Source organism: Dysidea avara, chromosome 10 (genome assembly GCF_963678975.1).
Source record: "Dysidea avara chromosome 10, odDysAvar1.4, whole genome shotgun sequence".
Taxonomy (NCBI): Eukaryota; Metazoa; Porifera; class Demospongiae; order Dictyoceratida; family Dysideidae; genus Dysidea; species Dysidea avara.
In genome coordinates, this window is record NC_089281.1 from 26079757 (window position 1) to 26105991 (window position 26235).

Sequence of the window (26235 nt, forward strand, 5' to 3'; positions counted from 1 at the left end):
GGATCAAAATAAATTTTAGGTGTGACGTAAGGGAATGTGCCTGCCTCGTGTGATCGGAGAAATTTACTGAACGGATTTGATTGTATACGTGGCCGTGAGAAGTGTCTTTGGGTTATCATTAGTATTTAATAAGGTTGAGTTTGGGTACTATGGATGTTGTTACTACTTTGTAAATGTTACGCAGACATATTCGATATTTAGTCACATATTTCGTACGGAGATGTCTCGTCATACTGGTGGGTTGAAGCTGAGTGAATAGATTAGAATACATAGTGTTTCTTTGACAGGTGTAAGCTGTGACGCGTGTAGTAAGGGTAGTTTTGTTGGCAAGCGTTACAAGTGTCTGATTTGTTACGACTTTGACCTCTGTTCGGAGTGTTACGATAACAATGCGGAGGGCAGCAGTAACGGTCGTCATGACTCTTCACATCCTATGCAGTGTATTCTAACTAAAGTGGATGGAGGTAAAATATACTATGGTTTAGTCTCCATTAACTGTCCCTGCCTTTATGTAGAGTTACATTATACTGGTGAAAGCCATGCAACACAGCACCCGCAATCCTTCACGTGCCCACTATGTGGCAAGCTGGGGTTCTCTGAGTCACAGTTACACGCTCATGTTAACAGACACCACTCCTTCTCACAAGGCATGCACCAGGAAGTGGTGAGGTCTAATTACTGCACACTGTATTGTACATCATTGCTGTTGTGTGTTGTATCAGATTTGTCCAGTGTGTGCAGCTCAGCCTGGCAGCGACCCTAATCATTTAACAGATAATTTCCTGGCTCACCTAAGCATGGATCATCGTGCTCTACGAGATCTTGACTGGATGGTATGTTACTATAGTTACTGCTAGCATAATCCACGGTGTAACACCAGAAGAGGTTGGACACATACACGTGAGTGCATACATTTTGTATTGAAAGTTTAACCAAGCGTTCACGAAAGTTTTCACAAACACCATTCGAGAGTGCACTTCAAGTTTAGTCTATTCAGCCGGTCAACCCCACTACTCCAGGCACGTAAATCGCTCTTGAAATCTATGGGATCACGTGTGTAAGTGTTTGCTGGGTGGAATCCATGTGTAATAAATACTATAGGGACGCCTTATGTATGTGTATTTTAGCACAATAATTGGCAAAGAAAGCAATGTGCATACTAACAAAGCCTCCCAGGGTAATGAAAAAGAAGAGCGGACGCTGCTAGCTTGGCCTCACAGATAATTGAAAAGATAATTAGAAACTCGCACAGCAGTCTTGCAATAAGAATATGCTGTTCAATTTGAAGAAGCACAAGGTAACGTGGTGTGGATATTGCTAAACATTTCTTCTATCACTTACTCCTCGTCACATTAGAAATATGCAATTAATAGTAATAAATTTCAGAAGCGTTTATATCGTGTCCAACCTCCTCTGGTGTAACACGATACTTGATAATGTGGGGCATTAATAAGAAAGTTTAATGTTACCAGATCACTGGCTTTCATGTGCATAAAATCAGAATTGTGTTTTTGCTATAACTGGTTTGCTACACTAGTAAACTACCAAATTGTACCTAAGTATTTTTTAAGCACTGGGAACTTACAGTACAATATGCTTCTATCCCTGTACTAATGATTCTTATGCATGTTAGCCAGGTTTCGTCTAACCCAGTCACATAATATATGTTTTGAATGGTTCTATTTGGGTTTGGTACTTGGTGAATATATCGTTATCTAACTTTTGTTATTAATAATACTTTCAGCTTACTAATGTAGTGTTAGTTTTGTGGTATTAAATGTTACAAGGTAATAAAACTGATATCAGGGTCATAGTCATTAGAAATTTTTCTAAATATTGCACACCACCCAGTTAAGTAGCTTTCCTGAGAAATTTAAACACAAGAACATTGGTCATATAGACTATTATGTTGGTGGTTAGTGAGTGGTGTTTGTTTTTCACAAGTGGTTTGTATCCTAATGATCCTACTTGACAATAATTTGCCAAAATTTCAAAATGAACTGTATCTCCCATTCCTATTCATGACGGCAACATCACTGCAGCAGGTCCCATTCTGCAGTACCTACATATGGAGTATTGATGTGCAAGCATAATGTTGCCTGACAGTACTTGTATCCATATTCCATATAATGCGGAGGAGATTGGAAGCATGCATGTGAGCCCAATGGTTTTGTATTGAAAAGCACACTGGACCTCCTTACATGCTGAAATACCTCTCGATTGATAAAACATGACAAGTACATGACATTGCCACAATAAGCCCATTAAAACCCACTGAATAGGTTAGTTTTAAAACTTGGGCTAAATATAAATCATGCGAGATCTTGTGCCAGGCAACAGATGCAGTAAGTATCTTTGTTGACAAACTAGAAAGACAGAGAGAGGAGTCCCACTAGAGAAAACGGTATGAATAAACACCCAAGAAGTCATCCTATACAATGTACTTCACACTATAACACTGGAGTGGCGTGGGATGTGCCCTAGTTGGGGATCGATCACACTAGACTAGGAAGATGAAGAAAACCTCCAGACTAATTAATTAATTAACTATATCAAGAGTATATAATAGAAACCAAGAGTATCTAACGGGTGTATTACCCCATGATTAATGATTGCATAAAATAATACAGATATTTCAGTAATTGTTCATTTTCATTTCCATTATGGGTTGCTGTGTTTAGCCCAATTTGGCCACTAAATCAAGCGAAAACATGATAGCGTTAAAGGGAATTGGCTAATGTTAAAGTTCTGGCACTGCCAAGCGGATCCCTGAAGGCGTGACACCATGCTTGTTTGTGCAACTGCTGTTTTAGCAAGCTGGAGTTATCTTGGGTCCTTACTACACTTCCTTTGTACCATAACTGTTGAATACTTGGTTGAATAACATGGAAAGTTGGCGAACAAAGACCCGTTGCCACGTACGCATTTCAAATTACCATTTTGCGTAAACGAATAGTTACTGAAATATCTGTGTTACTTTACGCAGTCATTAATCACGGGCTAATACACCATTCAACACTCTTGGTTTCTATTATATACTCATGTAATGTACAAAACTCGACAAGCGAGTGTAAACGTACACATAAAAGTGTGTTATGTGTGCAAATATCATTAACTGTTAATTAATTGTGGTGCGTGCAATCTAGCGATTGAGAGGCTAGTCAACTGTTATGGGGTATCCATCTTAGCTCTAGCTTGTGAAGATTGAGAATGGACAAAGATTGAATTAATAACTTCTCTGTACAACTTGTTTTGAATTATTGCTGTGTATTTTGATTGTTTTACGCTGTGTTCCCTTTTGAATTAAATGCCATCTTTCCTTTAAGAGAAGTGACTCAATATGCTGTTCTTCTTGACACATGTCTGGTTTAATCCTTATGTCTTGGGAAACTTACTGGCTTTAGATAATAACAGTGATGTATCAATAGCTCTGTTGAATTTGACAAGAGGTTTCTGAGATTGATCATGGTATTTACCCAGTCTTAAAATGTCTCTTATAGATAAAGGATTTATACTGCTTTCAGTTTCAGTGACTATAGTGGTAACTTTATCTAAGTCGCTCACACCTAGGTGTTTCCTTGCTACATTCATCTATGCTGTAAATTACCACATTGAACTTATGGTCTCCTTCATTGGTCTGTTCATCATCTTGGTGGTAGTAGATGGCTGGGTTTGTTTGCCTAAAGTAGGAGCAAAATCGTTGGAAGTTGTCTGTGTTTCTTGCTGAAGTTGTTGCTGAGAAGTAGAAGATTGAACTGGTTGATTTTCAGATACTGTGGCTTTAAGTAAGACCACCTCCTTAGATAGGCCCTCTACCATAGTCTTCAACTCCTGCAGCTGTTTATTATGTATCATAGTCTTCAACTCCTGCAACTGTTTATTATGTATCATAGTCTTCAACTCCTGCAGCTGTTTATTATGTGTGATCAGGCGGGAATGGGGACAATGAAAGGGATCTTCACTTTCCTGTATTTTATTGCAAGGTTAAAAATGACATCATTTCACAACTTCTAAAATAGCCTACTAAAATAACTTTGTAGATGGGCAGCTCTGCCTGGTTGTTTTTAGCTGAACATTTTGTGTAATTTGTCTTATCATTAATTTGTCACTGTATGTATATTCAGAGTTTTTTTTGTTATAGAATTATAGAGGGATTGCACGCGTGATGTGTTATGACGTATTTTCATAAAATGCTTAACAACCGTTGCTTGTCAGACATTTGTGAGGTACGCGAGTGAGGGCTACGGCCAATCTCAATGGTTCAGTGTAGAATGGAACACGTTCGCTAGGTTAGTCACTTGTATAAACTAGGATAGCCGTCGTCAAAATTGTACAAAGAGTTAGGGTTCGTGACTAATCGACGAAAAATTGATATTACGCTTGTCCAACTTAGTGCTAGTATTGAATGTTTGTTTCTAACCTTATCCTAGCTTTTGACAGAGATTCTCTTATTTGGTAAAGCGTGGTGACGAAATAAGTGCATTCGCCCCATTGCGTGCCATTGAAAAGTAAACCTCACAAATGTCAGACTAGCAACGGTTGTTAAGCATTTTTATAATTTGCGCCACAATACTTTTCGCGTGCAAACCCTCTATAGTGTCAAAGTTTTTCTGGTTTTCAAAAAATTTCTGGTTTTCAAAGCAGTGCCATTTTTAGCAAAACTATCAAAAGTAAATTTGAAAGTGTTTTCTGATTTGTTAAATTTTTGCCTGTACAGTACATGGAAAATTTTACTGTTTGAAGTTATGTAATTTGGTACTTTTACTAATTGCCACTGTAATCCTTGATTGTTCACATCTCACTTTCAGGGTGATCCTAGTTCACGACATGTACGGAGGCTTCTCCATTCAGTCAGGGGGCGTGGTCGCAGACAGGTGCTAAGTTACATCAGTGGTGGAGGTGGAGCCAGCAATGGTGGAAGCCCCTACAGCTACTACGGCTTGCCACAGGATCGTCAACAACAATCACAGCAACAACAACAGCAATCACAGCAGCAGTCACCACAAGATAGCAGTAGTGGTGATCCCATCGCTGAGCTTTTATCACAGTTATCTGGGCCTGGTAGCCGGCATGGTGATGATCCGTCGCCATTTGCCTCCCACCCATCACAGATACAACAGTTGATCAGTCAACAGGAGAAGTTTGAGAGAGGATCCCCATCCAGACGTCCATTTTATCGCAAGATAGCTGCTAATTATTCAAGTGGTACATCGCAGCCTCAGGTCCTGCCTCCACGAGAAGTATACGCTTATGACCAGCTGTCACAAGGTGCTGTGTTTCCACCACTGTCAGCTGATATACCAGCAATATTGCAAGAACAATCACCATATTTATTGTCAAAGTGAGCTTCTGTTGCATGTGTGCGTGTGTGTGTGTGCATGCATGGGTGTGATCAATTGGTGTACTTTATTACTCACAATATAGCAGTGGTACCCTATTACAGTGAACGCCATTGATTCTCAACACCTTTTGACTGTAGTGTATTATTAGCATCCTTGATTTCTTACCTGGACCAGTGTCCTGATCACTGAGGTGTCTAAGTTTCATTGTAATAAAAAGAATATACACATTACAACCTCAGGCTATCAATGGGACCAAAAATACGGCCACTATAATGAAGTGGTGTTATTAATAAAGTCATGAAATACACCTTAGCTATGTTTTGACATTCTCATAATTAGTGGTAAAAAAAGTTTCACTGTAATTTGGTGAACAGCAGTGGTACCATATAGTAGGAAACTTTGGTGAATAGTGATTGGCGAAAAAACTTCGGTAAATTGCCCTGTTTTGTCACGTGTCACTACACATTGGTATTTGCTAACAACAGCCAGAAATAAACCAGAAATAAACTTTGGCAGAAAGAAGAAATGGGTGAATTAAAGGACAATTCACCGATGTTTTATGATGCCAAAGTTTTCTGCCACCGGTATATATGTGGTAGAACATGTGACTTGTAATTGAATTCACACTCTTTTATTAGATGATTTGATGTGCTACCTGTAATGAATTTACTAACAGGCACTGTTTGTGTAGCACTTTACAGCTAATTTAATCACTTGTGCCATCTTTATATCATAAAAATTCATTGACATTGTTTCTTTCTCAAGCAGAGAGGGGTTGGACATAAAATAAAGCAAATAGAACATGTTGATGACTACGGTGTTGTTGATGACCACACTCCTGTTGTTTGTCTCAGGCTTGTTCCAAACTATCCCATATAGCTTAAAATGTAAATACTAAACTGTGTTCTTGATACAGTGAAATGCAATTGCTGTTTGTGACAGTGAGGGAACAGACATAGTATCTGCAGAGCTAACCTCTGGCATGCAAGGAGACAACACAGTGATGACCCCATAGTTTGGTTGGGTTAGATTGTTTGAAGATGTCGGCTGCATTTTGTGACATGTCTGATTGGTCTGTGATTGATTTTTATTCCCTACTATCTACTGGTACAACTTGATTGTGCTGTGTTGTATAGTAGATCTGCATAATAAAGACCCCCTGAAATGTAGATACCTTTGTGCTCCTCAAATGTACATACATTTAGACTCTTGAAAACAGGCTAGGTACCTTGCTACTTATTAAGGACACCTCAGTAATCAGGTTTGTACAGTGAAAATCCGTTCCATTCTGGCCACCTTTAGGGTTAAAATTTCCTTATTAAGCAATTGGCCACATCAGGCAGGTCTCTGTGTACATAAATGATACCTCTGGTACATTTTCCATGGCCAGTTTTCACTGTATTAGTGTGCACACCAGTAAATTTAGAGTCCTAAAGTCAGGAAACCTCTTTAATAAGGATCTTGATAATTGTTCATGGTCCCATTTGTATCAGCTTGTACACATTTAGACCCTTTGAAATCAGCACACCTTATTTAAAACTTAAAGAAGCTGGCTCACAGACTTGATGTTGTTCTTACAGATGTATTGCTCCAGACTTGTCCGAGTCAGAGAGAGAAACGCAAGAGAAGGCAAGAGCTGATCGTAGTCTGTTTGTACAGCAACTAATTCTCTCCACATTGTGTATATCGGACGATAGTAGCAGTGACTCCTCGTCGGATGATAAGAGTTAGCACAGTATTATAACATCAAATTTCGCGGGTTAATATTATTGTGTATTGTGTTTGTACATTATAGTAGCATGCTGTTGGAGTATTTATTGTAGAGTTATTTTAAACTCTTTTTAATAAAGAGCATTTGTTTTTCTTTATCAATATAAAACAATTTCATAGCAACAAGCTTAGAGCTTATAAAAATATTGTATGGTGGGTATTATATGAGATTCCATGGTGCATTACTCCACAATGTTCGATCAGTGCCGGTCACATTTACTGGTATTGTGATCATCACTCTGTCCAGGTTTAGTTGTTGTAATAGTTCAGTAATGCTGTGCCTGTAGAAAGAATATGTAGTATCACAGCTAAATGTTACAAAGCATTACAATGGAACAAGTAGTGGAAATTTATAGGATCAAGGGATTTAAAAAGTAGTAGTGAAACAAGGGAATAGCAAAAAAGTAGTGAAAAAATCAAGAGAGACTGTCTATACCTGCAGATATACTACTCAATGACCTAGAGAATAGCCATAGAACTGATTGTTTGAATAGTAGGCAATTCTGACAATACATTTTCTTGGGTGTGTGTGTGTGTGCTTAAAGTAGTTGCAAGAACCTTGAGCTTGTATTATAAATTAATGAGATTTGCCAAGCAGGTAATATTAGAATACTGATATCTGATCTGGTAATGTACAATTAATTTTTCCCCAATTAGGTCACTAAAGGTCAAGGATCTATGATATTATTAATCAACCAATACAGTGAACCTTATCCGTAATTACGTCACAATATAAATATGGTGGAAATAGTGGGGGTACCTTGTACAGAGAGGTATTGGGAGAGATGGTGTTTAGCTATGATAACACTATATTCACACAAGGGCAAAGAGTGAGGTATATATTTCAGATCATTCACTAGTATTAATCGGGTTTCTTTAGACAGTCCCTTTTGGCACTGCCACAACACGTTTACTACCTCTCATCATAATCTAATGATTCAAAGTAGAACAAACCACTAAAAACGTTCAATTCGATGACTGCATGAAAAAATACCCCACTATCCTCAAATTTGATGTCACCGTTTGTAATTGCAGATAAGGTTCATAACAATGATACTGAAATTCCTGATTAACAGACTTCAAATTATTTGTCGACTAATGAGAGCATCACACTACCCATCACCAGGTACAAAATGCTGCAAATCACACCTTGACAAATCTGTATCTTAAATAAATTGGTTGAAAAAAACTGTTTGAAATTTTGTGGCTGCAACAGTTTCAAGGGTTGAAAAGTTTCACTGGAAAATTTATCTTTAAACCAATGACAGTTTTAGAAAACTTGCTGATTGGCTTCTTGATAATTATTACTTTGACTGTTCTATTAGAGTATATTGATATTCTAAATTTTCAGAATCTGACTGGTTTCTGGAAACCAGTGAACCACAACTGTGCCTGAATGCATACTAGCACTTTTACAAATCTGGAAAAATTCTATCAATAACCACAAATGTGACTGAACCTCAAAACTTTATTAAGTCATGCAATATAGTAAATCAGGTGATGAGTAAGTAACAAACACAAACTTGTGAAGATAGAAATATGACTGCCCATGTTTTATTTTTTAAAACATTTCAGTCCATCTTTCTCCGTATTTCCAAATAGGCAAATCTGTAAATCTTAGATTATTTCCATAAAATTCTGTATCATTTATTTTTTCCAATGGTCAACGAAATTTCAAGCACCTTTTCATCTTCCAGAATTAATTTCTATGAAATTTTTGGGTCATTACCTACTCCTTGAATTCACTCACCCATCTGACCCCCTCATGAAGGCCGTTGGTATGGTGATGTCAGTGATCACATGATCGTATTCCTTGTCATGTAACATACTAATGAAGAGATCAGCATGATTTAGGTCATGATTGTACACCATTAGTCCTAGTGCTCTGGCTTGCTGGGCATGAAGAGCCTTCCTGATGAATGCACAGGACCTACCAACAATTACATAATATATTGCAGCAAAGCATTACCATGTTACATACCCTCTGCTAGCTAGCACAAACTGTCCTTCGTAAGATTTATCAAGAGGACTACACGAGTCCAAGGGTTCGGATAATACCAGAGCCACATTGTTGTATTTTATGTTCTGACGACACGTTACTGACATGTGGTGCTGTAATACATTTGTAAACACTTACAAAGAGTCCTCCAAAGTCTTTAGCTGGTAACACTTTATACAGATAGGCTAGCTGAGATGGACGGAGAATATCAAAGTAGATAAAATCGTTCACCCCGTACCCTATGGAATAGTTGTAGTAAATTATGTGATTTTAGGAGTTTATGTACCAACCTGTAGCTAATAATACCCAGCAGAAGAAGGATATATAACCGTACAATCGCATAACTCTAATAATCGCTCACCGTAGATTGTTTACAACTCCCACGTGAACTACTGACTGCTCTATTAGAGTATTTTTTACAGGATGCGGGAACGATGATGTCAACCGCGTTGTGTTCTTGTTTGTAAATTGTGAATTGCATTATAACCTGTCTTCTATGAAAGTTAATTGGCGTTACAATGAAGCTGCTATTACTAATTGTGATATTGACCACGAGCACAACGGCAATAACAATAGGTAAGGTACTAGTAGCCATATAATAGCTATAATCGTTTAGCAGCGCTGTCTTCCCTAAGACGAGAGATGCTTAGAGCTGGGAGAAAAGAACATTGTCTTGACGTGCCCACCATGCCCCGAGCCAGATGTAAGCACTGGTGTTAAGTGGTGCATTCAAGGAGACAATTTTGGCACTGGGGCTCCACCGAACTGTATCCGCGTCCGAGGCTGCATTTACTGCGATAATTTTAGGCCGTACTTCAATTTAGATGTCAAAACTAATGGCGACTTACTGATGGGCGTGGTACGTAATGTGTACGACCAGACAACGTTTAGCTGTAATAGATCATGCAATAGAAGTGAGAATATTATGAAGGAAACCAATGTATCAGTAAGCAGTAAGTATCTATAACGAATATAATGATAATTACCATTATAATTATATTGTAGGTGCTTTACAGATTGTTATATCAAAAGTGTCTTCAAACAATCATGTGATGTGGCATGAATCAGAAACAGAAAGGTTCTTGTGTTTTGGGGGTTTCAGTGGAGGCAACACGACATTCTCTTGGTTGTATGAAGTAGATGATGACCCTATGATCCAGGGATCTGGACAAAAGCTGCCTGATATTGTAGATATTTCAGAATATGTCACCGATTGCAATATCGTGTTAGGGTGTGCCCAAACATGTCTCTCATCTGTGATAAAATCACTTGCTACAAACACAACATTGCCACACCCTTATGTATTGAAGAGACCCGCTTGTGGGGCTGCAAGTAATTCTGTTAAAGATGGTGACTATTTCAGGTATGTATTGTTGCTTGTGTTTGGTGTGGTATCAACAGAGTATGGGGGCAAACACCAGTTCATTGTTAATAGACATGAAGGCAGGAGTGCTGGCGTGGATGTTGTTAACACAAATGTGACAGTGTCCCCAGCCATTGTCAGACAGGACATAAAACTACCAAATGTGTTAAGTTCAAATGTACTTCTGAGGGAGCAGGAAAACTATGACATAGTTTGTGAAGTTACTGGTAGAAGTGATGTCAATGCTAACATAAGATGGGTGAGGAACAGTGGTATAATTCGTCAGCTCCCCAACATCAACAGCGGTCTGGCATGTAACACACCTAATTCTGATGTGTTTTATACAGTAGAGTCGAGTATAGTAAGAACTACAGATTATCCTAACAATACATGCAACAACTCTGTCCTTGCTTCATCATTTACTGTAACACTGTATTTTTGTAACATTACCACGACAATGATGGATAACTACTCTTGTGAAGCTTACGACAGCAGTAAACCAATACAAGTGTTAGTGGTAGTTAAAGTTGAAGACAGTGAAGAAGAGGACAAGTTAGAGGTTGCTCTTATAATTGGGTTTATAGTACTTAACAGTGTCCTGGTAGTAGCCATAGCTATGACACTGGTAGTGTTGTTTTGGATCAGACATTCCAACAAGAAGCAATCTAATCATCAGTTAATGTCCCAAAATGCAGGGCTGCCTGTGTACCTCCATGGTTCTCGTCAGATTGAAACAAGTTTCTTTCAAGATAGTGACCTCAAAAGTGATCCACTGGAGTTTCCTTTTGACCAACTGGAAATGCTTCACCCACTAGGTATGAGATGGGTGCATAGTAAGGATTCTTTTATTGAGTTCTCTGATGTAATACTTGCTATTTTTCTGTTATGGTGCAAGTTGTCCATATAATTGTTAGTCTGGCAGTGCCCGCCTCTTCACTTTTGGGTCTGGTGACGTAGTATATGGTACTTGTGCTACTACCACTATAGTGGTAGAGCCAATCAAATCACAGTATCCAGTTTAAGTAAATATGTGCAGTGTTGGGCAAGTTACTTTGTAAAAGTAACTAGTTACATATTACATATTACTTGCAACTGAACTATTTAGTTACAGTTACATATTACCCATAAAATAAAGTAACTGTAATAATATTACATATTATATTACTTTGTGTCCACAGCCTTAAGCTGTCACGTGTGAAACTACCACCTTATCACGTGACATGATTGTGTTGTTGGACAATATGCAAATTTTAGTTATAAGTAAGAAGCTGGTGAATAAGCTTCATTCAGTAGGCCTAGTTACTTCATTGTGGCTAGGCGTTACTCAGGGGATAGCTAACGAGATTAGTAACTTCGTTACTTGTAGTAATAATATTACGTAATATTAGACTCGTTACAGTAACTATATTACTTAGGTAACGCGTTACATTTGTAAGTAAAGTAGCTTGCGTTATATTATCTGTTTTTATAGCGTATTTCGTTATATTACTTTGTTACCACAAAAGTAATAATATTACGTAATGCGTTACTCCCAACACTGAATATGTGTGATGTAAAACGTGTAGTTTGTACATGAATAACACAATAACCATGGTGACCAAATTCGGAATAGTTGGAAAGCAGCTGATATTCTCCAAGCGAGACTCTGAGATACACATGCCATAAAGACATAGATTGAGAAGTATGAAGTTTTGTGCTTTCTTCGCCAAGTTACAACAGGTAATTTATTACATCACGCGCAATTTGAAACCACATTTGAATTCCTGTCGCACAAGTACCATATACTATGGTCACCAGACCCTTACTCTAAAAGTGAAGGGGCGGGCCTATATAATTTTAAGGTTGTCCAGTTGCTGTTGTGTTCTTGAGCAAGAAAAATTTGTGTGCATTAATTGCTCCAGTCTATCCAGTTTTTAAATGAGGACCTAGGGATGCTAATTCCAATTGTCCATGTGTTACATAGTGGGTGAGCTCTAGGAATATGTGCCACACCTTCACCCGTAAGACATGATACAGCTTCCTACAGAATACTATATACTGCCCCTAGGAGGATTTTCCAAAACCCCTGAGTATTGTACACCTAAATTTTAAAACATTGTGTGTATGTATAATCATTCCTAATATGGTTGCTTGTTACCATGATGTCAACAGGTGAAGGAAATTTTGGTTGTGTTTACAAGGCTCGAGCAAATGGCATTATTCCTGGTGATAATGTGAGGAATATTGTAGCAGTTAAGACACTAAAAGGTTAGCAGCTACTTGTTATGTGTGGCAGTATATTAGTAGCTTGTGATGGTACAGGTAATGCTCGACCATCTGACATTGATGATTTAGAACAGGAGCTACTCATTTTGAAGATGATCCAGCCTCATTGTAACATTTTAAACTTGTTGGGTTACTGCAATAAACCTGGTAATGTGTCTGTAAAGCACATTTCTCAAGTTTGTAGTGTGTGTGTGTGTGTGTGTGTGTGTGCACAGAACAAAGAGAAAGTTGTAGGTGTGGGGAGCAGGGTGTCTGGGTCAACAGCTGTATTAGTTTTGTCATGATGCCCCAGATTATACCAAAAATTACATTATAGACATATAAGTAGTAGCATTTCTAGTAGGTTAAAGTAGTTAGTCTATCTTCAGTGTGATTAATCATAGCTGTAGATACAAGTAGCTAATTATGGCAAAAAGTTCAATCACAGCTCATGGCAATTTTGCAAACACATTAGTATCAACTTTTGACTGCTCTATTAGAGTATATTGATCTTATAATTTGTCAGGTTTCTTCTTGGTCATGATGGGATCTTAGCCAACCAAAGGAAGTTTAAGCCTCTCACCTATGTGTGTGTAGTGTGTACACATGTGAGAATGCATTCATTGTGACTGTGTTCCATACTACTTAGGTGTTCCACTTTGCCTTATTGTTGAGTTTGCATTCCACGGCAGTTTAAAGGAGTTCCTTAAGCTGTGCAGACAACACTCTGACAAACAACCTGTTGATGCCAAGCACACTCCTGTCCACAGTGGCTACCTCAATGACACCAGCTACTACAATGATTCATCAATGGCACAACCAATGGTGACACAACAAGTATCACTGCTTGTGGCACACTATGTCAACGGTAATGATGACTGGTACATGTACCAACGAAGTGTGGTCAACACTTCAGACTACTACAACACAAGCACATCTCAACTACAGAAAGATTACCACACCAAGCTTGGTCGGCTTAGTGTAGCAGATATCTACTTCTTCATGTTACAAATTGCCAGGGGTATGGAGCATATTGGCAAAATGAAGGTAAGCAAACATGACTTAGTGTATATTGCCTGTTGGCCTTTGTCCTCTATAAAGAAAGGATTAAGGCTATAGTAGTAGTACTACTACTACTACAGGATAAAGGGAGTTGTTACGAGGTGCTGACTAGGATATAGTATCTCTGGGAGCAGAGTATCTGGGGGGACACATCCACCCCAGAAACTGTAGCCAAAATAGTTTTCGTGCTGCCTTGAATTCACTAATTAATTTATAGGCATAATGGAAGCAACTCAACCTTAGTATATGTCTCTATATTTAAAAGTGCACAGTGGTAAAAATTTAGAAGTAAATATTGTCTGATGACAGATGCATTTTTACCTATTAGAATATTTTGATTGTTCTATTAGAGTATTAGCAGCTTCTTAAAAATATGGTTTTCAGCCAGAAGGTGAGAGCTTCCTTTATGTCTACTAAAAGTTGATTATTTTAAGTTATCTTGTATAGGGGCTTCCCCTGTATTATAATCACACTGATGGGTGTGGCTCAACATATTGTAATCACATGATCTCACTATACACAGCTGGTACATCGTGACTTGGCTGCTCGTAATGTGCTCATTGCTGAAGGATTTGTCCTCAAGATTGGTGACTTTGGACTGTCAAGAAACCTTACCGATAAGGACTACTACAGGAAAACTGGCAGGGTAAGCCCCCTAGAAATTCTGTTAGTCTGCTAACCTTCTTAGCTGCTGTAAGCTTCCCAATAAGCATTAAAAGGGTCAGTGTGTTAGACTAGATGCAGCAAACACTCTAATAGAACAGTCTCATTATCATTGTGTGGTCATTAGGGTATGATCCCAGCTCGATGGATGGCACTTGAGTCACTTGACAGTGGAGTACACACTTATCAGAGTGATGTGTAAGATGGTTACCATAGCAATGCAGTCTGTATCATCATCCTTACACACAGGTGGTCATATGGGGTTGTAATCTGGGAGATTCTCACTTATGGTAAGATGATATGATAGTGTCCTGTTACTATGGTAACTGTATAGCTGATCTACCATATGGGATGGAGAACTTCACCAAATCCATCAAAGGAATAATTGAGTATTTAAAGAGCGGAAACCGCTTAACACCACCTGCAATCTACGGCTCAATTTTGTGAGTACCTACCATAACAAGTATATATATATATAAATACTCTTGTTGTCATAGTTACCCAATGATGTCACAGTGCTGGGAGGTTGATCCTAATGAAAGACCATCCTTCTCTGAACTGGCAGAGTCTTGTGAAGTTCAGTTACTTAAATTGACATCAAGTGTTTAACATTTTTACAGGCTCTTGTATATAATGACGCAGCTATACAAATCTATGATAGTGATTTCATATCGATATTTCCATAGTATCTATATTTCATTACAATAATGCAGTCCCACAATCGATACTAGTGATACTCGTATACCACAATCGATTATATCACTGATGGGGAAATGAATTGCTCGCGGTGGAGATGTCGAACTTATCATTGGTTAATTCTAGTCGTGTGTGCCATCTTTGTTCTCTACGAGTACAGCACGTTCCTCAGTACACTGAAGGTGAAAAAGAATCGTCCACAACACAACGACCAAGCCTCCCTTACGTTCCAGACGAGAAATCGATTACCTAATGTACACGTTGCAGATGTGGCCCATGAGATTCAAGCCGCCCCAAGTAGTTCTTCATCACCTAGTACGACTAGTAAAAGCGAACAAGTTGTAACAGTGGCCACTAGGGGCCCACCAAACGATCCTCCTGTGGTACAAGATAGAGTGACTGATAATTATGAAAGTTTGTTGAAGTTGAGAGACTTAGTGGGAACCTTAAATGAGAAAGAGACTATTTTTAATGCTGACTTGTACCCTCCACTGGGTACCGATGGTTTAGTAATGATTGTACAAGTGCACAAACGAACAGAATACCTGAAGATGTTGATCGAGTCATTAAGTAATGTTCGTGGTATTGAAAATGTTTTACTAGTGTTTAGTTTTGACTATTATGATAAACAACTGTTAGCTGTGGTGGAGAAAATAACATTCTGTAAGGTACGAGTAGTGATTGTCAGTTTTGTGTTTGCATGGCCAGCTCTTTGTTTTCATGTGGGAAGAAAAGTCTCAGGCTTTATTTTGTAGGTGGTTGAGATTTTCTATCCCAAGTCCATCCAGCTCTACCCAGATGAGTTCCCTGGCCAATCTCATGATGACTGTCCAAGAGATATTGGCAAGAGCAGGTAAATCAAGTTTTGTGACATGCTATCGCTATTACTGGCATGGTTGGTAGAGCTATGCAACAGAAATGTGCCAACGCTGCACATCCTGACAGTTATGGACACTATAGGGAAGCTCCTGTGACTGCTATTAAACACCACTGGTGGTGGAAGGTGTGTGGCATAGTATGTGTTTGCCTGCGTGTGTAACCCGTACAGCTACTGATGAATCACTACTCCATTGACTAACAACACACTTTTTTGTCATTACAGATCAATCATGTGTTTGATGGTATGAAGGCCACAACCAACTATCCTGGTTATATCATCTTCCTTGAAGAAGACCTCTATGCAGCACCTGACATTGTGTCTGTGACACATCAGTTGATAGCACTAAAGGATAAGTGAGTGTGTCCTGTAGCGTGTGCATTGTACCATGGACCCTCCTTCAGGCAATGCCCACAGTGTGATTTACTTGGCCTGGGGCTGGACCAAATGGCTGGGAATTTCAGATCTTCCTCAAATCAGGTAAGAAATGAAGATTGACAGCAGAAAGTGCTCTGGTCATATTGAACATTTGCACTGGGAATATTTTACTCATGTGGTTAAGCAGTTTAATTTTTTCATAAACTTCCCTGTAATAAGTATTAGTGTTGTTATTGTTACTTGTGTAGGTTAATATGGGATCATGGAGAAATAATCTGGCGTATGCCATCAGCCGAGAGTCTTGGAACCACATCAGAAAGTGTTCCAAGGTATTGCAGAGTGTATAATGCAATGCATTGAGTATATGACATTATAACAGGAGTTTTGCACATTTGATGACTACAACTGGGATTGGACACTACAGTCATTAGGAGCCAACTGTTACCATCGGACACTGAACGCCTTGTTACTACAAGCCCCCAGGGTGTATCACATGGGAACATGGTGGGTGGGTGTGTTAAGGTGGTAAAAAAGATTTCTAGTTTAAACTTACAGGGCTTTTACTATTCTAGAGTCACACACATTATATTGAGAAGACCCCATGTAGTTTTGTTAGTTGTGTAAAGCCGACATTTGTACATATCCTTGTGTTGAATAAGACCACAAAGTTTTCAAAACCTTGTATGTCTAGTATGTGTACATGCCACAAAATTTCAATAAAATCAAGAGGGAGTCAAGAGGTTATTTGTGATAAAGCTGAGTGATAGTGCAACTGTCATAACCACAACTGACAGTAATTTTTAAATCATAATAACAATTGGTTATCTTTATATCAACAATAGTATAATTGCATGCTATTATAATCACAATTTTTTGCTACTCATTATCACAATAATTTGCCACTATCACTCATCTCTATCAGACTAGTTTGCTTTTTCTCAAGTTTCTTGGTATGACTTCTTTTTGTCTAGAGGGGAAAACTAATAGGATGTTGAAGTTTCTGTTGAATGCTCTAGTGATAGACAACAGGAAGAGCCAAACAATTGATTTGTACAGTATACTGAAAATAAACTAGTTACTTATTTGGTCATTCATTATTCATGAGTGCAATATTTTATGGAGTTGCAACTTGTCTCGTTGTGTTCGCCATGAACTAGGAAATTCATCAAGGTATAATTTTTGGCCTACACGCTTGCAAGCAAGAAAGCTAGAAATGACAATGATGAAGTTGCATGTAAACAAACACATAATCCACATCTTTTATGGTACTAACAGGCTAGTACAATGGTATATAAGTTGAGTCATGTTTCACTGTTTACTGTAGCAATTGAAATGTACATATTACGTTTGTAGCAGCACACATTTTAAACCTAATTTCAAGAACAGAATTATGTATAATAACTAGTTGGGTTTTAGCTCAGCAAGTCACATTTGTAACTTGTTAATAAGATTACAAAATACACCTTGGTTGTGTTTGGATCTACTTGATGTGGTTTTATTCATTACCCTGTAGTGGTACACATCAGAGGAATCATGGTGCTGCCAACTGCAACTGGAATGAAGGAGTGGTACGAGTCAAGGGATACATCAACGCCAATCAAGATAATTACTTCCCTGCTGAACTGTCATTGAGCCAAGGAGCTCGTGGCTCACAATCTCGGACTAGAGGCTTTGGTGGCTGGGGTGACCCCAGAGACCATGAACTGTGCTTGAGTTTTGTACATGATCGATAAATTTAAAAATGTTTCGATTTATTTTTAATGATATTTTGACAAAAATAAATTAGTCTTATATGACTATTACTGATATGTTGTTATGACACACAGGTAGGCGAATTGGATATGAGTTGTGCAGTGTTACTGGCTGCTATTTGAAGTTGAATACACTACTAGTTCTTCTCTTCTTTGTCATACTATTCCTGCAAAGTGGAGGGAAAAGACAACAGTTTGACCTTTGTGGGAACATTATACAATACAGGGCCTACTACTATCCATAAACAATATTTGTTGGTTTATGTCAGCTCCTCTCACAGTCAATTTACAGTGGAACCTTGGTATATACTCTAATAGAACAGTCAACTACTCAAACAGAAAATTCCACTTGGCCATAAGGACTTTCTAAAGTCAAAGTTGGAGCATATATACATGCTATGGGCAACATGGTCTTCTCACTTTAGTCGTGATGCCATCCCTTTGACAGTGACAAGGGTGGAGAAGCTCGGAAAGTGTTGCATCACATGATCTTCATGTTTCTGCTGCTGACCAAGGTAACACTTCTCCAGTTTAACAACGATGCTCTGATAGTGTTGTTGTACCAACAAGTAAGCTATGATCTCTAACCATCTTCAGTTAAGGACAGGCTTAGAAATATTATGAAGTAAAATATGAGCTGTATGTAGTCTTGCGTGCACCAGCTTATTATGCTTTTAACTTCACCTATTATGCTATGCTGCAGTGCTCTAAAATTTAACCTATTATTCTTATAATTATGCTGCCATAACCTCCAAGTTTAACTAGGATATTTTTTGTATATTAATAACAATTTGCAAACAATTGTTAAGTATTGAAAAATAATTCATTTTGCAGCCTAATAGCTCTAACATCAAATATTTATATACCAGGCTGCTTTATTGGAGCTACTGACTCTACACTACTTTTCCTTTTGTGTGGGAGGGAACAAATGTAGTTGTATGGCTACACAAGACCATAGAGCAGCTACTGTATCATTAGACCTTTCCATGACATGCATACATTTTTCAATGATAACAATTTACATGCAGTATGGCAAAATCTACCTATTATGCTTGCATTATGCTTGATGCTTCAGTGCACCTATTATGCTCAAAGGTATTCCAGCATAATAGGCTGGTGCCTACTTGCGTGGCCAGTAGGGGTCTGGCCAAAATGAGCTGATACATTACTGTTTGTTCTATTATGAAAAAGTATTATAGTGGCTCACATTAATTTTTCTCTAACTATGTTATAGGTTATTATTAATCAATTGTCATTTATTTAGATGATTTTAATAATTATTGAAAATATCACATAATACCTTCATCTTAATATTTTGTCCAGCCCAACACAAACTACACAATCCTGCACACTTACTCAAAAGTGTGGATCGATATACCTAAGATAATGGGATACTTGGTTGGTCTCCAAGGTGTCCCATTACCTTGTAGATATTTCAAGGGGAAATTTTTGCTGGTTTCAAGGTTTTGGAAGGTAACAGTAAAAAAATTAATCTTTATATATGCATATCTGCAAAATTTTTATTACAATATTGCTCAACCTTGAATATATTACCTCCCCCCCCTCAGGTTATACAATGTGCAAATTTTATGTAATTTATTGTGAAGAAGGATACGTGCAGTCTTGCTAGAAGGTAGTGACTGCTTGTCCACTCCTTCCCCAGCCAATGACTGGTTGTAAAGGTGATGACGTAGCTGATCTGAAGACAGAGAGACAAGCTTGTCCGATGCTTCAATAAACTCAAACAAAGTAAAGCTGCCAGTTCGTGTGGCAGGAAACTCCAGTAGTTGTGATTCTATCTAAAGTACACCATCATATGAGACCATGTGATTCACACACACACATATGACACACCTCCACAACTCGAGGTTCTTTCTCCCTCAGGATAAGATAAATGATATAATCTAGTACCATTTGTTGAGAACACTTGTTCTCACTGTAAGCTACAAAGTCCATGCTCAACTGGTCAACATCATCTTCCTATTAAAAACAATGTATCTTATGTGATCAACGTGGGCAGTGTACAACAATGGTGGATTGTTTAAATATCTGACAGTTGATTAAAATGGGCAGGCCACCTGAACACCCAGCAGACAAGTAGCCTCATGGTTGACTATTATTTTTATGCAGTACGTGTCACAATACAACTTAACACAAAATACCTGCAGGGAGGGGTGAACACAACACAAAACATGCCTACAGAGAGGGGTGGACACAATACAAAACAGAGAGGTGAAGAAAATGCTAAACATGCCTGCAGGGAGGCAACATACCTGTAGGAAGGGATATACAATAGACACAAACTGACGAAAGTCATCAATACTATCTAGTTGTAGTTTAGTGACAAATGTGGCCATTGTCAGGGAGTACCTGAAGCAGGTCCCATCCACCTTACCACATAGTTGACTGGCAAATAGCTGTATAGTCTAGTATTGAACATGTGGCATCATGTGATCTAACAATATTGGGAATCACCTTATTGTGTGTGCAACACCTCTCAACACCAGACAACAGGTCAAAGGTGGCTAACTGCATTACATCTGGTACTGAGTAGCGATCCTGCATGAACGAGTAGAGACAGTCCTGCAAACATAGAAGGGATGGGCAGGGCTAGCTGTGTGATCACATCTAAGCCACACCCACCATAAGTGATTGTGGATTATCATCCTCAGCAGCAAGATCATCATCCATCAATAAACTACCATAAAGCTGCTCTATCAACATCACCACATCTCCCTACAGGAACAGGGACATTCTCACAGCTGAACTTCTAATCTCTGTATTTCTTCACAATTCTGTACTCAAGTTTTCAAATTAGCTATTAAAATTTGCCTGGATAGTGTCCATCCATTTAAAACATACATTATACAACACGCAGTTTGTGGTATATAAAATTCTCAGCACTGCTTCAGGTTGAAAGTTGAACCTACATAGCTTTATTATTACCTCTGCTAGTTGGCGTGGTAACTTCCGGACAGTATCAGGAAATTCTTGTCTGAAGTGTTGCCATATCTTGGACATGTCAGGCTCCTACAATGACACACATTTGTCACCAGAACACACACACACACCCACTAAACAACATACCACAGAACGGTATGAAGGGATGGACTTTAGCCGACCACGAGTGGCAGCTACTGAAAGAGCTTGCTTCAGGGTCCCTGGTAGAGCAGGTCTGTGTGAGAGCATGTGATTCTTAATAAGGTAAAGTTTTAGCTAACTTGGGGGATTCCCGGCAGTATGGACGTGAGATCATAATGTGTGTGGTGTGCAAGGGTAATGGAAGGATTATCTCCTTATTAAATGATCGATGAGGACAAATGACCACCTTCTCTCCACAGCTATCACATGTAATGGCATCACGATGAGGGTAGAAACTCTTGCCCTTATTCGGTGATGTAGAAATCTATTAATAGACACTAGATAGACCATGTGATGCTTGTAACTGTAGTAATGCTGTTTTGTGGTGCTGACTAGTCACCACTTTGTGGCATCACTTTCCTAATTACACTTACCATGGCAGCATACTTGCTCAGTATTTGTTCCTGAGGTACTAGTGGATTAGCTGGGTGGGCAGAGTTGCTAACAGCACTTTGGAGCCCCTCCCCTGAAGAGTGCAACTTGTCCAGCTGATCAAGTCTCTGTTGCAGCTTGTCAATGTGAGTTTGTGTGAGGGATATCTGGGTGTGGGGCTATGCTACTTTGATGTCACATGACATAACAAGACCACACCTCCTCGTTAACTTCTCCAATTGACTTCTTGAACTGATCTTGATATCGTATGATCTGGTGATGTCACATGATGTTATGTGATGCAATACTATCATGAACACACCTCCACATGAGCATCAAGGTTATCAATATCAGATAACTCATCGATGTGACTGTTCATATATTGCTCATATTCTGTAACAGGTCATACCATGAGATGAAAGAAATGGATCACACACACACACACACACACACACACACACACACACACACACACACACACACACACACACACACACACACACACACACACACACACACACACACACACACACACACACACACACACACACACACACACACACACACACACACAAATATACATGTGTTATACTCCAAGGTTGTACATATCCTACACAACATACACTTAAGGCCACCAAGGATAGTGCAATTACACATTGCAGTATATACTCTAATAGAATGCTCAATTCTAGTCAGATGCCACCCTTTACTACCCTATTTATCTAAACAGCCTTTATATTGCATTGATCCACCAGATATGAAGGTTATACTACTAGGGACATGAATGCTTTTATAGCAAGGAGTTACAATTTTGACAATGGGACAGCAAATTTACAAACACACAGAGTATATACACAACACACCATCAATGGATTTGTTCTGGATTTCCAGCAGTTGATTGTATAAGATTTTAGAGGAACGTAGACTGTGTCTAAGGTGATTACGTTGAGTAGCAATTGAATGCTTCCCATTCTGCGGCTTGTCATTACTCTTACTGAAAGCTACACTGACCATCATCACAATGTTGTCATGGTGACTGTTAATACTGACCTGCCTGTAGACCATCATGAACGTCTTTGAATCTCTTTAGTTCTGCAGCCTGTTGACTGAGGTCTTGTAGTGAACTCTGAAGTTACATCATTGTCATACAGGAAGCAACATCATTGTCATACAGGAAGTGATGTCATACCTGTAATGAGGACATCTTAAAGCCTGCTTCTTGTTTCAATCTCTCCTGAGCTCGTTGTTGTTGATTGATAGTCTTGCACAACCTGCCACACCCACATGTTTAAGATTCTAGCACCAATTACTGTATAGAGGGAAATTTTGGCGGGGGAAAACTTTGGCGAATTTGCTACAAATTCGCCAAAGTTTAATCCGCCAATTACTCATAGCACCTGAGATTAGCATCTTTATAGCTATAGATTGAGCTTGGATTCGCCAAAGTTTGCCCCCGTCAAAGTTTCCCTCTATACGGTATATCTGTTACTTGTCAATATCTAAGTTCTTGTGCTGCAGTGATCTATTAATAGTATCTAATTCATCTTCCTTGTCTGTGAGTTTCTCCCTAATATGGAAAGTGTCACAATGGTGAAGGATCACTAATATCACTGACCGGTAGGTCTCCAGAGCAGACGAGCATTTTGAGAGTTCATTATTACTAGTGGATAGCCTGTAGCAGCTTGTAGTCATGACAACAAGATGTGTTAATAAACTAACTCTTGTCTCAGTGAATCATTCACAGCTTCTAATTGTTTCACCTTCTCGTTGCTACAGTACATAAGTCACCTATAGCTAGCAACACCATAACAATACCACTCACTGTAACTCCAAATGATGTCTGGTGGCTACAAAATGTGGTATGTGTTGAAGTGGTGAGGACTTCCTGCCACTGCTATCTCCACGACGACCCACGGTATAGTCAGTACTATAGACGGCAGCAAACATTTCATCTCTAATCATCTTCATCAGTCGTTGGAACACTCCAAGCTGTGGCAGCAGATCATCTAAATAATGCAACATGTAACCCATTATTGCATACATCAAACTTGGCTCACCAAGGATCTCAAAACACAATGCAATTCGTTCAGTTGTGATTCCCTTACTGCCAGATTTGGCGCTTTCTTCCTTCAACATCAACTCATAGCGCAGTGCTGTGTGGGTATAGCTATATTCTCTATTTAATGTACACCATACTTTGTACCTGGTGATTTGCCAGGATTGCCTATCTGTTGCGGATTACTGAGGTTCATTGCCTGAAGCGTCTACGTGTTTGACAGCAGTTCGAAATCGTTGTTACCATGGTAATTACTAACAGTGTTTAAAGCGCGCGTTATTTGAGCTTTAGAACTCTAATTAGAGCATTCCTGAAAATGACAAGTAATAGTTTATCTGAGTAAGTGCGTAGGTTATTAACATAATGTAGTGTGTGGTTTGATGTCTATATAATGCGCATTAGTTAAGTCATCACGTGTGCCTTAATTCTGTTGCAGGAGTAGCCAATTTGAATTCGTCCCCCTAACCCCCTTGGAGGAATCCTTTGAAGATGACCCATCTCCACTAGACACAACTACACATTCAACAGACAGAACCACAGCTCCCTCGTTAACCATTGCCCCTTCATTATCGATTGTCACCTGTGAAACAGAGACCAGTACTTCGATGGAACATATTACCCTCTCATCATGTGATGATAACAAGATGGCTGCCACTGCTGCTGAGCTAGGTCATTACACTAGATCACCCACAACAGTACCAGTATTAGTAGATCCTGTGCTTCATAACAAGTACTCACGGTACCTTAATGGTAGCTTTGACAGTTCAGTTGGCTATACCACTACTGATGTTACCAGTGATTGTGGTAGTATAGCTACACACCCCCTGGTCATGAGAACACACAAGATGACAAACGGTGTGACACAACCAGGATACAAAAGGACAGATGGCATGACACAAATGATACACAAGATGAAAGACAGTGTGACACAAACTGAACAAAAGATGACAGACAATGAGCCACATCCAAGGACAGACTGTATTCCACAGGTGGCACACAAGAGGACACAAACAGAGAAGGACAGACAGCAGATTATGGAGCTCGACTTGTTGTGGAAACAATTCCTTGTTAGCCCATTATACACAGAGTGGGTGGAACCCAAAGGATCACCAGATCCCAATGAGCCATGCAGCAAGCCAACATGCTACTGTGAGGAGTTGAAACAATTACATCACAAAACTAAACACCATGCAACTATACCAGCTAAACCACCCATGGTGGACACAAATATGTACAGTAGTGGTGACACAACGTACAGTGACAATAGTACACTAGTGAACACAGCAGTACAAACTAGCCCATCACTACTAAAAGATACTCTCTCTACTAAGCCATCTTCACATTACATGTTATCACAGGAGAGTAGTGGTGCTATGTTGAACGACTGTCCTTGTGCATCATCTTATGTGATCAGGGGAAGTCCCCCATCATCTGACACATCTACTAGTGATCAAGGATCACACGATCACTTTATTGATCGGCCGGCTAGTCTCACTACACTCAGTTTACAGGAGGCGTGTCATATGTTTAAAGGTGACTTTATTTCCAATTGTCGGCAGAGGCAGAAGATGATCCTTCACACAAGAAGACAAAGAGAAGAGGATGAGGTAGTTAATAGACACCAGGCTGCACTAGTTGGTTCTGTAAGGGATCAGAAGAGGTCAACCTCTCATCATCATCATCATCATCATACTGGTGAGTGGACCAGAAGAGGTCACAAGTGTTTTTGAGCACCCTTCTCAAATTTAACTTCCGAATGTATTGCTTGGTATAAAGGCAAATCAGCTTTCCTGCATTCCTTGTAGTCTCACATGGCCAGCCCTTTTCTTTTTCAGTGGGCCTTTGTGCATTTGACCCAATGAAATATCTACACCTGATATCCCTGCACGTGCACAACACACATAGTTCAGTGTGATACATAAATCAACCCCTTCTCCCTGACATTGTAGCCATGTTCACGTTGCCCCCAATGTCAGTGACAAGCAAGGCCACACCTTCACAGCACCCGAAGATGACCCCCAGGGAGATGTACCAACAGAGCAAGAGGTAACCACTACACTATTATGATCAGGATGGGGTCACTGTACTGCTGCAGGTTATGGAGGACACTGCCAGAGGTGAAGCAGAAACAAGATGAGGTAAAGAAGAAAGCCGCAGCTGCTGTTAACAGGATGAACGTGAAGTTGTACCAACAGGTATTTACCTCTATCATGTAGTATTATTGTTACACCAGTGTGTGTTGTGTAGAAGGTGCTGCATGACTTGAGGAAAAAGAGAATGTGATTAAATATTGTAAATACAAATACATGTGAACATGTACAAACTTATCTCTACCAAATGTTTGTAATCATACCCATACTTTCTATTAGAGTAATTGGGTGTTATATACAGTACTGTAGCTGTTCTTTTCTTTTTGAGGGAAAATTTACCACTAGTACTCTGAATGCAAATGGTGTAAATAGCCAGCAATTCACAAGTAAAACTTTCATAGTGTTAATTGCAAAAAAAGCTGCCTACCATA

General features: G+C 39.1%; 6 protein-coding genes across 8 annotated transcripts in view; 3 read left to right on the top strand and 3 right to left on the bottom strand.

Annotated features, from left to right (window-relative positions):
- Window positions 1–7210, top strand: LOC136269180 (E3 ubiquitin-protein ligase KCMF1-like). The gene is made up of 7 exons (XM_066064675.1): window positions 1–133; window positions 185–236; window positions 288–464; window positions 516–664; window positions 723–833; window positions 4809–5341; window positions 6923–7210. Exons 2-7 carry the CDS (start codon window positions 221–223, stop codon window positions 7071–7073), a joined length of 1137 nt encoding a protein of 378 aa, XP_065920747.1. The 5' UTR covers window positions 1–133; window positions 185–220; the 3' UTR covers window positions 7074–7210.
- Window positions 1–26235, bottom strand: part of LOC136269175 (MMS19 nucleotide excision repair protein homolog) — a 72131-nt gene that overhangs the window by 24383 nt on the left and 21513 nt on the right. The window lies entirely within an intron of this gene.
- LOC136269183 (protease-associated domain-containing protein 1-like) lies at window positions 7155–9527 on the bottom strand. Its single transcript, XM_066064678.1, has 5 exons — window positions 9402–9527; window positions 9250–9350; window positions 9094–9197; window positions 8863–9042; window positions 7155–7393 (listed from the first exon to the last, which is right to left on the bottom strand). Exons 1-5 carry the CDS (start codon window positions 9451–9453, stop codon window positions 7273–7275), a joined length of 558 nt encoding a protein of 185 aa, XP_065920750.1. The 5' UTR covers window positions 9454–9527; the 3' UTR covers window positions 7155–7272.
- LOC136236870 (uncharacterized) lies at window positions 9513–18176 on the top strand. Its single transcript, XM_066027102.1, has 19 exons — window positions 9513–9687; window positions 9747–10064; window positions 10117–11289; window positions 12626–12721; window positions 12776–12886; window positions 13368–13765; window positions 14304–14426; window positions 14571–14641; window positions 14693–14733; window positions 14778–14886; window positions 14941–15024; window positions 15183–15807; window positions 15895–15992; window positions 16043–16142; window positions 16242–16372; window positions 16421–16496; window positions 16643–16723; window positions 16774–16898; window positions 17908–18176. Exons 1-19 carry the CDS (start codon window positions 9630–9632, stop codon window positions 18125–18127), a joined length of 4038 nt encoding a protein of 1345 aa, XP_065883174.1. The 5' UTR covers window positions 9513–9629; the 3' UTR covers window positions 18128–18176.
- On the bottom strand, window positions 18125–24341 carry LOC136269176 (uncharacterized). Of its 3 annotated transcripts, none has more exons than XM_066064668.1 (22): window positions 23862–24338; window positions 23716–23811; window positions 23481–23664; window positions 23378–23428; window positions 23274–23330; window positions 23148–23225; window positions 22848–22929; window positions 22709–22784; window positions 22522–22659; window positions 21981–22051; window positions 21878–21931; window positions 21661–21825; window positions 21367–21551; window positions 21233–21320; window positions 21092–21175; window positions 20789–20881; window positions 20621–20728; window positions 20419–20571; window positions 20000–20125; window positions 19761–19944; window positions 18566–18728; window positions 18125–18312 (listed from the first exon to the last, which is right to left on the bottom strand). In XM_066064668.1, the coding sequence occupies exons 1-22, from the start codon at window positions 23908–23910 to the stop codon at window positions 18261–18263; spliced, it is 2337 nt and encodes a 778-aa protein (XP_065920740.1). In that variant the 5' UTR covers window positions 23911–24338; the 3' UTR covers window positions 18125–18260. The 3 variants fall into 3 exon arrangements, with proteins under 3 accessions (XP_065920740.1, XP_065920738.1, XP_065920739.1); XM_066064666.1 differs by having other exon boundaries at window positions 21661–21837; XM_066064667.1 differs by lacking the exon at window positions 18125–18312 and adding an exon at window positions 18319–18511 and having other exon boundaries at window positions 21661–21837; window positions 23862–24341.
- On the top strand, window positions 23839–26107 carry LOC136269179 (uncharacterized). Its single transcript, XM_066064674.1, has 5 exons — window positions 23839–24053; window positions 24151–25409; window positions 25664–25760; window positions 25810–25909; window positions 25962–26107. Exons 1-5 carry the CDS (start codon window positions 24031–24033, stop codon window positions 25995–25997), a joined length of 1515 nt encoding a protein of 504 aa, XP_065920746.1. The 5' UTR covers window positions 23839–24030; the 3' UTR covers window positions 25998–26107.